Raw genomic sequence first — 13,502 nt, 5'->3', positions numbered from 1 at the left:
TAATATATATTATTTATTTTATAATATATCCATTGTTTGTTGCGTCTCTTCCTCGTCAGTTTCGTCAATATTAGGTTCCTCCTCGTTGTTATCAACAATTTTCTTATAGCGACGCTGTTGAAAATAACAACCAAAAATATTCACAATCAATTTCAAAACGTAAAGTACTGTACGTCCGGTAATATTCCACGTATTCTTCTTATTATTAATAATTATAAGGGTAGCAATGTCCCATATTATTGTGAAAATTATCAACATAATGTAATCATCGAATCCTTTTTTTGCTTCTTTGAAAATTATAGGGAAAAATGACGCCCCCAAAATTGTTAACATACCGTCAATAAACAGCCAAATCATTTGCCATAAGGTAAAATCATTCCATACGAAAGACCACGCAACTTGTTCACTAAATGCCACCGCGCAAAATATTACAAATGTTACAGAATGAACTTTTGAAATAGTTGTTGTAATGGGAATTTTGTTTTTTCCTGTATTACTGACTTCGTAGTGATAAACATCATTATCATCATCAACATTAAGATCGTGTAATGAAATTAAGTCTGACATTTCCTTAATTTCACTTTCTAATCTTAAAATACAATATTTTGATTTATGCACACTAGATCCTCTAATATATATCTCATCCGTATCCTGGCAAGTTGAAAAATGGAAATAAGCATTGCGATCATCAAAGGGCGGCATCATTTTTCGAAAAAAGGGACGTAGTTTAGGAAAATTCGTACTAATATCTTCAGTCATCTTTTCATATAAATAATAAACCAATATAAATCAAACTAAATAAACAGACAGGTAAAAAAAAACAAAATTGGTAGAAAACGGTTTTTATTTTTAAAAAGTATCGAACATCGATTGATTACCATTTATATACATTAAAAGACATCTATACAGTAATCTTTTTTACAGTTTTTGCTGTTTATGTAATCATCAATTTATCTACCTAAAATTTATAACTATTCTCTGTCTTTACGGTTATTAGTTTCCCCATTCGTGTACCATTTACAATAAAAATAAAAGGGAAAAAAGCAAATTATATCGATAAACGTTTTGACTCCGTAAAAAATAATATACGAAACTCTTTCAGTTGTAAAATTCTTACGAAAATAAAGTATTTCTGCAACGATTGCTATAATGGCAACGCAATCCCACATTGCTACCATCACAATAAATATTGCAAAGCTTTTGAAAAATATGAAAGCTTTCTTTAATAACGCAACTTGTACCACGGATAAGAGCAGTATAAAAAATGCCAATACTAAAACGACCGTGTTAAAATATCTAGAATCTTCTCGAAGTCTATACCATATAAAACTTCCAATGAATTCAAGTAATGAGAAAAACGTAAATACAATTCCATGAAACGTTGCGGCAAATGTTATTGTGCAACATAAATATTTTCGAGGTGAAGGGTTATTGATCATTATAATCCGTTTTTTAAAAATTGCAGTTCAAAAAGTCACTTTTCTCGTTAACGTCAGTGAAGGACAGTTGCTATGATAAGTATAATACAAAACAGTTGTTTTTAATTACATTATAAACTAAACGTATTTAATTATTTGTATAGAATTTTTAAGTAACTGTTACATACCATGTGACTTATAAAGTCTTTTTCGTTATTAAATGGGATTTAAAAGAAAGAGATTGGGAATCCCCTACGAGTAATGCATTGGCTATATGAATAATATTACTTAAAATCCGAAAACAAAAAGAAGAAGTACCGGTACCGCTTGTTGGCTTGTTGTGAGCAGCTGACGCTGACGTGTCTGTACTCTATAAAGTGATTTAAATTAAAAATTGTGAAAATAATGTGAAATAGAATACAGTGAATGTGCTAAAGAACACGTGCATACTCTGTGTTAATTAGATCTAGTGTATTAAATCGATTAAATTCAGAAATAATAGGAAGTCCAAGTGATACATTTTTTATAAATCAATCGACATGAAGCGATACTTAAAGTAAGAGTTTATCACAAGTATAATGTTTAAAAATAACTTATTTAAAAAATGTTATTTTTATAGTTCTAAAAATATACATTGTTTGGCAAATTATTAAAATGTACTAACATTTTGATTCGAGCTCACTTAACCTTATTTTTAAAGTTGATTCTGACTTAAATTTTAAGTGTATGTATCTCAATATTAAATATTATGAATGATAACAGTTCTTCTTTCAGGTGCATCCTACTTTTATTTCTAATGTCATCTGTAAGTTCAGTAGACAAAAACAATTTTAAAACATGCGAACAAAGCAGTTTTTGCAGGTAGAACATAGTTTTAATCAAATCCTACTACTTGCACTTAAAATATATTTTTTTAAGGCGTTTGAGAGGTATAAAACAGAACAATTCAAATTACAAACTAGATGTAAAGACATTATTAGTGTCGGATAACTCAGCTGAAGCAGAACTCAGTAATGATGTAGGAAAATTTAAACTAACTCTTTCAGCTTTAGCAGATAACACATTTCGCGTTTTTGTTGATGAAATAAATCCCTTATATCCTCGGTATAAAGTCGAGGGAGTTCTAGTTAAGGAGCCTGATGTCTCTAAGTAACTTTCAAGTTCATTTTACTAAGTTCAAATTCATGTTAATTAAATTTTGTTTCCAGATTAGAAGTTTTGGAAAAGAATGATAATATTATCACTATCAAGTCTCAGAATAAGAAAGTTGTAATTCACACAACACCTCTTAAGATCGAGTTTTATAATGATAATGATAAGATAGTAGCAGTTGTTAATGCAAGAGGCTTATTTGAAGTTGAACATTTAAGAAATAAAAAGACTGAAGGGTAAATACATATATTTGTATGTTACTTATTCAATTGCTTATATTCATATTTGTTTAGGGATGAAAATGTGGAATCTGCAGATCAAATTCCTAAGGTAATCAATGCTTTTGGTGCTTTTCAACAGTCTTTATTCAAACAATTTATTATTGAATTTATAGGAAGATCCAGGAGCTTGGGAAGAAAATTTTAAAACTCACCAAGATAGCAAACCAAGAGGTCCAGAAGCAGTTGGTACTGATATCAGTTTTCCAGGTGCACATCGGGCTTATGGAATACCAGAGCATGGTGACCGTTTGAGTCTTAGAAGTACCAACCCAGGAGGAACAGAACCATACAGATTATACAATTTGGACGTTTTCGAATATGAATTAGATAGTACTATGGCGTTGTATGGTGCCGTGCCCATGCTCTATGCTCATGGGTAAGCTGTTTTGCTTGTTTGTGTTCTTTTTTAGTTATTTTTATTTCAGTATAGTACAGTTTTGATTGATTTTTTTGCTATTGCAGTCCTGATGGAACTGTTGGTATATTTTGGCACAATTCTGCAGAAACTTGGGTAGATGTATCAAATAGTATAGTCAATGGCGTTTCATCTTTCCTTGCTAATTTAGTATCAGATAATGACAAGTCACAAGTAGACGTCCATTTCATGAGCGAGAGTGGTGTCATTGATTTGTTTGTTTTCCTCGGCCCCTCTCCAAAAGCAGTCGCCCGTCAATATGCATCCATAACAGGAGTAGCTCCATTACCTCAAGTGAGAAATACATTCAATAAAACTTTAATCTTTAAATATAGTGCTGTTTATCTCCCTAAATAAATACAAACTATTCTAAGCAGAGGGTGTTTAGTAACTATCTAATTTGAAATTATCTTTTTAGCTGTTTGCCATTGGTTACCACCAAAGTCGATGGAATTACAATGATGAAGATGACGTTCGTTCAGTTATTAACAATTTCGATGAGCACGACATGCCTGTCGATGTTATTTGGCTCGACATTGAATACACCGATGCTAAAAAGTATTTCACATGGGACCCCATAAAATTCAAACATCCCGACGTTATGGTCAACAATCTGACATCAACTGGTCGCAAACTAGTCGTTATCATCGATCCACATATCAAAAGAGAGGGAGGCTACTTTTTCCATGAAGATTGTCTAGCTAATGATTACTACGTAAAAACAAAAGATGGGAAAGTCTATGAAGGTAAATGAAATCGAAAGGAAATTAAATCTCAAGATCGGATAAAAAAAAGAAATTATTTATTTGATTTAATAAAAGAAATTACATTTTGCTTATTATCAGCGTTAGACATCATTATAAAAATACGCAAGTCTTAGCCTTAATAAACTACTGTAAGACTTGCATTTTTTTATTTCATTAATTTTTTTTTACTAGGTTGGTGCTGGCCTGGTTCTAGTAGTTATGTTGACGTGTTTAACCCCTCATTTAAAGAATACTATGCAAACAGCTATTCGTTAGATAATTTCAAGGGTACAACCAATGATGTACACATTTGGAATGACATGAATGAGCCCTCAGTTTTTAATGGGCCTGAAGTTACCATGCCCAAAGACTGCGTACATTACGGAGGCTGGGAACATAGACATGTACACAACATTTATGGTCTCTATCAGGTTAGTTGTATTACCTTCTCATTTATTTTCATCCTTAATTAGTTAAAAATTTAAAATTAATCGTTTCTTATCTATTTATTTTTCTTAAATCGTAATTCTTGTTACAGACAATTGGTACTTTCGAAGGTCTTTTGAAAAGATCTGCAAATAAACTTCGACCTTTCATTCTCACCCGTTCCCATTTTGCTGGATCTCAACGTTATGCTGCTGTGTGGACTGGGGATAACGCTGCTGAGTGGTCCCATTTACAAATTAGTTTTCCCATGTGCTTATCTGAAGCCCTGGCAGGAATAAGCTTTTGTGGAGCTGATGTGACAGGCTTTTTTCATAATCCTGAAGTAGAATTAATTCAAAGGTGGTACCAGGTAAAATGAAATCAACAACAAAATGCAATCAAATTTTTTTTATTTGCAATTAGCATTTCTGTTATTAAATAGTACTAACACTTTTTAAATTAATAGGCAGGTATTTGGCTCCCATTCTTTAGGGCTCATGCTCACATTGACACAAAACGAAAAGAGCCATATTTATTTAATCAAGACGTTCGCAATCGGATACGTAATGCTTTAAGACTGCGTTATGCATTTATGCCCCTGTGGTACACCCTTTTCTGGGAGCACGAGACTACGTCTGAACCAGTTATTCGACCCCTGTTTTATCACTATCCCACTGATCTTAAAACATATGATATTGATGATGAATTACTCGTTGGTAAGACAGATTATGTATTAATTTTTGTTTTTTTATTTTGTTAGGAGTTTAGCACACATTGTGATTAAACTAATTGTTGATTCTGTAATGTATGTACATGTATAAAACCAGCGTGATGATGTCTTTATTTAACAAAATAAATGCTATTAGGTGCATTAAAAATAAATTCTTTTTAGGAAATTCTGTTCTTGCAAGACCCGTGACTGAAGCTGGAGCCTCATCAGTAAATATTTATTTGCCTGGAGGTGAGACAGAATTTTGGTATGNATTACTTCTGATTAAATTAGGTACTGGTTGTTTTTTGTTTAATAATATTATTTTTTTATTTATGAAAGATGTTAAAGTTGTTTTTAATTTTTTATTTCTGGTATAATAAAAGCTTTTACTAAAAAATCTACTATTTTAATTATTGAAGTTACAAATTAGTAATTATTATTACTATTTTCAAGATTTTTAATCTCCTCTCTCTAACACCGCACTTTATAAATATTAAAAATTAAATTCAACTGATATCGTCCGTGGTAAAAGTTCGACCAATTTTGTCGCTTTATTATATTTAAGTAAAAGAAAGATCTCTGTACATTTAATCGTGTGAACTTTTTTAAAATGCACTAATAAAACGTAATATTAAGGCACATAAACCGTTGAACCAATCGTTCCGCTCTTTTTTAAACCTCTTAATTTGATATATGGTATATCACTTGCTATTACATATACAAAAACAAATATTAATTTCATCAAAATTGAATAAAGTGGAGAATACAGAAAAAGAATAAGTACACATGTATGTATACCTTCGTATATGTTTATAAGTTTATGTTGTAGCATTTGCGCATAACATAATTTAAATATTTAAAAGAGACGTTCGTGCTTGTTGCTCTCCATTCTTCATTTGGTAGCTGCAAAGACGTAGGTGCGGTTAGATGCGAGAATAAAATATATATAGATATCCACGTACCATAATTTGATTTCAATTATGTAAACATTCTATAGGCACGTGAAAGATGCTGATTATCCTAGCAAAGCCTGGATAGAAAAAGTTGTTGTTATAAATCCTCCCACAAACGTAAAGAAAGCAATTTTGAACAGCAAAGGTGAGTTAAATACTCTATTCATTTTTTTCTATGAATACTTAACGAACATTTATTTTTTTTTTCAGACGTTTCTGAACAAGTACTCAAAGTATCCTATGATAAAGAAGAACGTTCGTTAGTAATACGTAAGCCTGCCGTAAGTGTAAGAGACACATTTACAATTGAACTGAAAAATTAGGTCTTTGGATTAAGAAAATAATTTTGTTGTAATAAGGTAAAATAGAATATTCAATTGTTAGAAATGATTTTGAAATTCTCTATTCGATGTGGTAGCTGGGAATCCTTAGGAAAAATATTCAAAAATTTAGGACTTTTCAAACTGATTAATGTTATTCCGTAAAATGTTGTTGCAATCGACGTGTTCGTTTTTAAGAATGTAAATTAAGTGATCCTGTTGCTGTGTTAAAATGGTAATAATAAAAAATAGTATTCTTAAGCATGCATTTTTATAGCAATGGTGCGCGTTATGGTCAGGCACACTTGAACCATGATATTGGTCGTGCCGCACTTCTTTATAATAAATGTAGAATTTAATGTATCTACGACTTACACAAATACCACTTTCGAATTGCTTTAATTAACCCTTTGTGTACTAATGTATGCATCTTTCTAGAATAGGTTTTCTCTGGGATAGGAAGGGTTCATAACGAGAAAAAATTGTTGAAATAGAAAAAGGGTTTAAATTAAACAATTAACGATCATTTAGTTCCGTTATAATTTTCTGTATTTCCAAACAAATACGAAATGGAAAAAAGTCTAACAAAAGTATTTTATTACCAATTACAAATCAGATCAAGAGCATCGGGCATCATATCATCCTTTACATAATGTTCATGTTAATTTTTTTTTTAATTTCCTATATTACACACATACAACCCAAAAATCTGTACAGGATTATGTAACTAAAAACAATAAAGCTAGAGCTGTTCTTCATTTTATCTTCTCCATCGTTTAACGGAGAATTGGGTACGTGAACGGTGGGTGGGGCAGAAATGGGAGGAAGGCTATTCATCATCCACATATCTCTTAGTCTGTATATTCCCACCAATCTTTCTCGTAACCTTCATGCACGTGAGCTAGTAACGCCTTACGTCTTCCATCACAATACCTGTACTTATCTTGCACCTTTAATAAAAAAACAATAATGAATACCAATATGGGCTCATAGCTATTGATGAATGCACAATTCGTTTTACTAAAGAAACTTACTTTTTGCTTAATATCGACGAGGTTTTCCTGCGTGATATCACGTTCCAGATATTCGCTAAGCAGTTCAGTGGCGCGTTCGAGGTCTTTCTGGTTATCCTCGAATATCACAGACTGGTTGTTTTTCCTTAGATAATAGGCGAACACGTACGTGTACATGAGCGTCTGCCGACACTGGCACAAGATGTCAACCGCTTTGCGCAAAAACTGCACCTCAATCCAGCTCATGTTGTGCTGCTGCATCTCTTCCATTTTATCTTTAACAGCGGCGTACAATTTGTGTTCAAACTTTAGCGACTGCATGTGGTTCATGTACCGGTTACAATAAAACAGATACCGTTGTAGGGCAGCTCGCGAACGTTCTTGGGCGTCACGCGCCGCCTTTGCTTCGTCTTCGTCGTACCGGTTGCAATTATACCACGAGCTACCGTGGGGCTCCCAGGGGCCCAAGCATACCCAACAAAAGTCTGCTTTGCAATTCTGATTTTTACACACCTGCAAACCAGCGTAAATAAACATATCTCCCACAAACAAATAACATAAAAAGATTTAAAACAAAAACGATCGTTCATTTACATCCTTCGTCACCATAAAGTCAAGTACTGTTTGGACAGACACCCCCACTGCTTGCTATCCTGAGCTAATCTCATTTTGCTAAAACTAAAACATACATGTCCCTAATTATTTATGAACAGTAATCTAGTCCTTCTCCCTCCCTCTCTGCCCCTTTGCTCCTGTTGGTGCTTCTAATATGTCCTTTATTAAAAGTTCTAATAACTTGAATATAAATATTAAATTAATGGTCCTCATGTAAATAATGACTTACCATGTGGTTGCACCCACCATCTTTTTCGATGGTGGCATTGCATTTTGGGCACTCTTTGGTGTTTGCTGCTATCCAATTGGACGTTTCCGAATCGTCGTCGCATTTTTTAATCCATTTCTTCAACAGCCCGCATCTGACCGGGTCATGCCAATTTTCGCCGCATGCAAAGCAGAATGTGTGCCCGCAACGACAAGACACAGGACGCGCGTCCACATAATTAACCTTGACCGCATAATTGCAATCAGGACTGGGACACCAACGCAACAGTCGATTACATTCAACGAAACTGTTAGTAATTAGATGCTGATATTTGAGACGGACACGAGGATCTTTGATTAGACGCATAGCCGTCTGATCGTCCACCAATATTGGACAATTGTGAGCTGCACAAGCAATTGTTTGTCCAACGCCTTCTTCCATGACCTGTTAAACAAAATAATTAATGATACAATAATTTCAGTTCCAAAAGAATTAATCTTTGAGAACTGCTTACAAAAATGCACCACAAAGACAAATATATTTTATAATTATTTGGCAGTAATTTACAAAATTCTTACAAAGCTATCACTCTTTGTTCATGGCAAATTGCAGGTGCTTTCCAATAGTTTATTAAGAGTAAATTAAAAATTTGGCAGATCTATTATTTCATCTTGCATATGAAACTTAAGAAATTATTGGAAAAACTTTTTCTCTTTTTTAACCATTAATTTATTTGTTAATAAATTAATATGAGGCAATTTTTAGTTTTTTCACTTCTTAAACTTTCTTCATTTATATCAGATTTTAATAGTTACAAGCAGGAAGAATTTTACAGAAACAATAAAATTGGGGATATTCTTAACAAAAGAAAACTGCATTTATAACTTTTCCAGTGAGTAACTGTCCTTGCTAAAGTAGATAATAATCCTGATATAAAATATCACAATTGTGATTAAAGTTAATTATATCACAAATGATTATGTTTACTTTCATAATATTAGTAAGGTTTAATCTTAGATAATTATAATTAAATAAAATTGATGATTTCACTTTTTTTTAGTGTTTTAAGTAAAGTAATGAATTAACAAATGTTCACTTTAAACACAAAGAAAATTCATTTAAATAAGCATTAGAATTTATAAATATGTAACAAAGACTGTACTTTTGGAACCACAAACCTTTGTAGTAAGATATTCATTCCAACATTGGTAGCAAAAGCGATGTCCACATTCAAGGCCAGTCATTTGAGATGGAGGAAGAACCATAAAACAAATTTCACATTCTTCAGTACCTAATACTTTTCGAGATACTTTTGGTTTGACTACTAAATTAACTTTTTTGTATGGATTAATTACTCTTGCTTCCTTAAATAATTCATCCTGATTTCCATCAAAGAGACGTTCCATGAGTTTTTCTTTGTCCCAATTACAATAGTTTAATAAAATACGTGTAGTTGTTGCTGGTATTTGGACTACAGTGTTTACATCCTTAATACAATCTATCATATGCTGCACAATATCATCAGTTGAAAGGACCTCATAGGGATAATCTTCCTCAATGTTTTGGACCTCTCTGTTTGATGTGGCCTCCACCTCGATTGCAAAATCAACATCATCACCACTAGTTTCATTACCTGAGTCGTCATAAAAGTTTTCATCGTCTGAATTCATAGCTATTATCAGAATCTGTACATAGTAATGTAGAGGAAAGGTTAAGAGTTTGTTCTCACTGACACTTAAGTTTTGCTATATCACTACTAAATTTTGTTAATTTTCTAAACGATTGCGTTGTTTTAGTGTTGACAATTAACTTTTTGTTACCAGTAATTCCTTACACAAGCAAATTTTGTTTAAAGATACTACGTGTGCTCTTACTAATCTAATATGCCTTGTTCATAGAATTTTCTGTTTTTGACCTGTCATCTCACAAAAACGCCATTGTACTTCCGATCACTGTAATTTCGTTTCGGCTATTTTCGTTAACTTTCTCATGCAAAAAATACTGGCGTGTTTAAAAGCCCGAATACGTAACAAAAACTTAAATTTATAAAGAAATCTTAAAAAGTCATTTCTAAAAACTAAGAGATTGACTCCGAAATAAGAAAGTCTGCCAATATTTAAGTCATCTTGCGATTTACATCTTACAAATGTTCTACGTGAAATTTCAAATGTGAAGTTTGTATTCCATATGTACCGTTAAAACTAGTTAAAACAAAAACAATCACATGCAAAAAATTAAAGTCATACATCAACTATTACATCAACCGTGATTAAAACCAGCAAAATAACAGTTAGTAATTTAATATAGGTACTTATGAATAACTTTATTAATTTACTGATATTATATTTGATAAATTTAATCAACAGCTATGCATGTGTGTAGTAATTAGAGATGGTAATGAATGATAATGTTTTTAACAATTTCCCTGGATCTTGCTATCATATTATGACTCATTAATTCATAAAAATTTACATTTTAAGATGTTACTGTACATTTTACAGTGGCAAAAATGAGGACAATGGAGACTTTTATTGAGTAATCAACCACATCCTTATTATAGGCTTATTTTTAATTGCATCTGCGAGAAATGAGTGACTGTGATAGTACACAAGCAAGAACAGATTTTTCTGCATCTTCAAGTTCAGAAAAAATCAATGAAGATGGTAATGAATATCGGTTTTTGCCCTCCAGTTTGGCCAGTGAGGAGCTTCAACTTGCATTAAATAAGGTAGCAAATTTAAAAATTGAACTTTTCTAATTAGAACGATGACCTTTTGAAATAATAGGAAGCAAATGAAGAACAACTTGAAAGTGCAATAACAAGATGTAAAGAGTTGGTATTAGAAAGTGACCAGTTTTCAACTGAAAGGAAATGGTTAGTTAGACACCTAATTGAGTTAAGATTGAGACTTCAGGAATTTAAAGAAGCTCAGTTAGATCCTCAGTAAGTGTTTATCAATTTGGATAACTAGTTTTATGATAACCAGTTTTTTAGGCATCCTTACAATAAATGTAACAATAGTTCAATTCTTGCAGTTCGAGGTCATCATTTTGTTCTACAACCTCTGTTGCAATTAAGTTCATCATTGTATTGTGACCATTGCACTGGAACCATTTGGTAATTTAAAATATAAGTTTTAACTTAAGTGTATGTTTGCTTACTTACTTAAAGTGTCTCTGTAAAGACTATTTCTTATGGGATTTTCCAAAGAATGATAATTAATTTCATGTGCTGCTACTTGATTTTTGTCAAACTTAACTTCAAATACATAAATCCTATCAAAAAATAATTGCATGGTACATAGAATCAATTAAAAGTAATAATTAATTTTTTTCCTTACGTGTTTATAGATTGCCCAACAAATGAAAAGGAATTGCAGTTAACTTTGATGCTACTGAAACAAGCGTTGCATCTCTGCTATGGTTTTTTATCTGTTAGCTTTACATCTTGGAAACTGTTATAGTTAATTAATTAAGGTGAGCATACGTGCCATACTATATATTTATATTAGTATTCATATTTATTTGATATTAACTGAGAAAAAGGTTCGTTATTACTTTAAAAATGTATTATGTGCATTATTTACTAGGAAAGCTAAACTAATTATGTCTGAACACTTTTTCATAAGGTCTCATTTTGGAGGAACATTAGAAGCACTCCAGTTGTCATTAAATTATGGAGCTTAGGTTGTGTCAGTCCTCCATTGCTTTAGAAGGTAGTTGTACCTATGGCCCTGAAGAGAGTATGAAAATGTATTTTTTTCATTGGGAATGGGGGCAGTGTGCTGTTGTTGCAGAAAGGATTTATGACAATGAACTGGTATGTAATAGTATCAAGTAGNTCTTAATATGCTGTAAAATTTCTCCACAAGAAATTTTAAATTAAATATACAATATCTATAAAATATATGTAATGTTTCTGCACCTCATAATTTGCTTAAAATATTTTTTTTTCTAACAATTTCCTTTTTGTTAGCATTTGTGGCCTATTTTCTATGATTTTAAAGCTTAAATTGAAAAAGCTGTACATCTTTTAATTTTTCTTATTATCTGTAAATGTTTGTTATTTTTTAATAGTGGAAAAGTGGTACGAACCGAGATGTTGCGATTATTCCGGAAGGTACTATTGTTCAGCGTGTCATTGGGGTTGTGAGGCAGTAATTCCGGCGAGGGTAATACATAACTGGGACATGAATCCCCGACCCGTATGTCAAGCTACTTTGCAGTTATTAAAAATTACTTCCAAAAAAGCATTAATCAATTTGGAAAACTTGAATCCGCGTCTTTTTACTTTAGTACACGAACTCAACTTGGTACGCAGGCTGCGGTATGAACTCCACGGGATGAGGAAGTACCTGTTGATCTGTAGGTACATAATTTATTTTATAATAGCATGTTCATGGGTAAGAATATAAGTTTATTAGCCTCATTTAAATTAGGTAGGGCTCGGCCTAAGCTGGATTGAGTTAGCTGGATAATTATTGTCTGCTACTAATAGATTAGCGTTTATTGGGCTGCAGTTTTGAAAAAAAGCAGCATGTTGTGAACTAAACTACTTTACACTTAGAATGTGAAATAGTTGTAACTAGTAAACAGGGTTGAGCTCTATCTAATCTGCATTGAAGCTGAGTTTAACTTAATATTGAGTTATCCACTTTAGACTGTAGTAAACTAAGAGTGCAGATTGTCACAATAAAAACTTAAATGAAATTGATATTTAATACAAATTTCAGATTTGCCAATAAAGATCGATTCTTATGGAAAAATGTCGATACACCTCATCTCATTGAGTCACCAGATTTGTATAGTTTACAAGATTTAATGGACACATATTCTGGAGATTTGCCAACGAAATTGCACGCATTAACGGATACATTTTTAAAACACATCAAAGTTGATTGCGAATTATGCAAAGGTCGTGGTTATTTATGCGAGATATGTACAAACGACGAAGTTCTGTTCCCGTTTGACGAATTCGCTTATTGCTGTAGCGAATGTGGTGCCCTACTTCATAAACATTGCTTTAAGAGAAAAAACGAAGAGTGTCCTAGATGTAAACGACGTAAAACTAGGAAGCAGAATAACGAGGAAAGTATTACTTCTGATTAAATTAGGTACTGGTTGTTTTTTGTTTAATAATATTATTTTTTTATTTATGAAAGATGTTAAAGTTGTTTTTAATTTTTTATTTCTGGTATAATAAAAGCTTTTACTAAAAAATCTACTATTTTAATTATTGAAGT

General features: G+C 32.2%; 4 protein-coding genes and 1 long non-coding RNA gene across 6 annotated transcripts; 4 read left to right on the top strand and 1 right to left on the bottom strand.

Annotated features, from left to right (window-relative positions):
* Positions 1 to 1,739: 1,739 nt before the first annotated feature.
* On the top strand, positions 1,740 to 6,684 carry LOC108736618 (neutral alpha-glucosidase AB). The gene is made up of 14 exons (XM_025974161.1): positions 1,740 to 1,974; positions 2,193 to 2,279; positions 2,337 to 2,567; positions 2,627 to 2,806; positions 2,864 to 2,900; positions 2,965 to 3,227; positions 3,314 to 3,560; positions 3,685 to 4,012; positions 4,205 to 4,443; positions 4,551 to 4,808; positions 4,905 to 5,154; positions 5,331 to 5,441; positions 6,144 to 6,248; positions 6,314 to 6,684. The coding sequence occupies exons 1-14, from the start codon at positions 1,958 to 1,960 to the stop codon at positions 6,424 to 6,426; spliced, it is 2,466 nt and encodes an 821-aa protein (XP_025829946.1). The 5' UTR covers positions 1,740 to 1,957; the 3' UTR covers positions 6,427 to 6,684.
* A 260-nt stretch (positions 6,685 to 6,944) lies between these two features.
* LOC108736632 (potential E3 ubiquitin-protein ligase ariadne-1) lies at positions 6,945 to 10,159 on the bottom strand. Its single transcript, XM_018469122.2, has 4 exons — positions 9,438 to 10,159; positions 8,281 to 8,703; positions 7,458 to 7,949; positions 6,945 to 7,373 (listed from the first exon to the last, which is right to left on the bottom strand). Exons 1-4 carry the CDS (start codon positions 9,927 to 9,929, stop codon positions 7,275 to 7,277), a joined length of 1,506 nt encoding a protein of 501 aa, XP_018324624.1. The 5' UTR covers positions 9,930 to 10,159; the 3' UTR covers positions 6,945 to 7,274.
* A 203-nt stretch (positions 10,160 to 10,362) lies between these two features.
* LOC108736640 (differentially expressed in FDCP 8 homolog) lies at positions 10,363 to 11,580 on the top strand. Of its 2 annotated transcripts, none has more exons than XM_018469135.1 (4): positions 10,363 to 10,548; positions 10,761 to 10,987; positions 11,046 to 11,203; positions 11,255 to 11,580. In XM_018469135.1, the coding sequence occupies exons 2-4, from the start codon at positions 10,847 to 10,849 to the stop codon at positions 11,379 to 11,381; spliced, it is 426 nt and encodes a 141-aa protein (XP_018324637.1). In that variant the 5' UTR covers positions 10,363 to 10,548; positions 10,761 to 10,846; the 3' UTR covers positions 11,382 to 11,580. The 2 variants fall into 2 exon arrangements, with proteins under 2 accessions (XP_018324637.1, XP_018324636.1); XM_018469134.2 differs by having other exon boundaries at positions 10,363 to 10,566; positions 11,255 to 11,579.
* A 34-nt stretch (positions 11,581 to 11,614) lies between these two features.
* Positions 11,615 to 12,100, top strand: LOC112904354. The gene is made up of 2 exons (XR_003231042.1): positions 11,615 to 11,736; positions 11,889 to 12,100. It is a non-coding gene; the product is annotated as an uncharacterized LOC112904354 (long non-coding RNA).
* Positions 12,101 to 12,119: 19 nt separating this feature from the next.
* LOC108736641 (differentially expressed in FDCP 8 homolog B-like) lies at positions 12,120 to 13,448 on the top strand. Its single transcript, XM_025974173.1, has 2 exons — positions 12,120 to 12,628; positions 12,993 to 13,448. The coding sequence occupies exons 1-2, from the start codon at positions 12,450 to 12,452 to the stop codon at positions 13,366 to 13,368; spliced, it is 555 nt and encodes a 184-aa protein (XP_025829958.1). The 5' UTR covers positions 12,120 to 12,449; the 3' UTR covers positions 13,369 to 13,448.
* The last annotated feature ends 54 nt before the right edge of the window (positions 13,449 to 13,502 follow it).

This window comes from Agrilus planipennis, unplaced genomic scaffold (genome assembly GCF_000699045.2).
Source record: "Agrilus planipennis isolate EAB-ADULT unplaced genomic scaffold, Apla_2.0 scaffold148, whole genome shotgun sequence".
Classification (NCBI taxonomy): domain Eukaryota; kingdom Metazoa; phylum Arthropoda; class Insecta; order Coleoptera; family Buprestidae; genus Agrilus; species Agrilus planipennis.
This window is presented reverse-complemented; position numbering and strand designations above follow the sequence as displayed.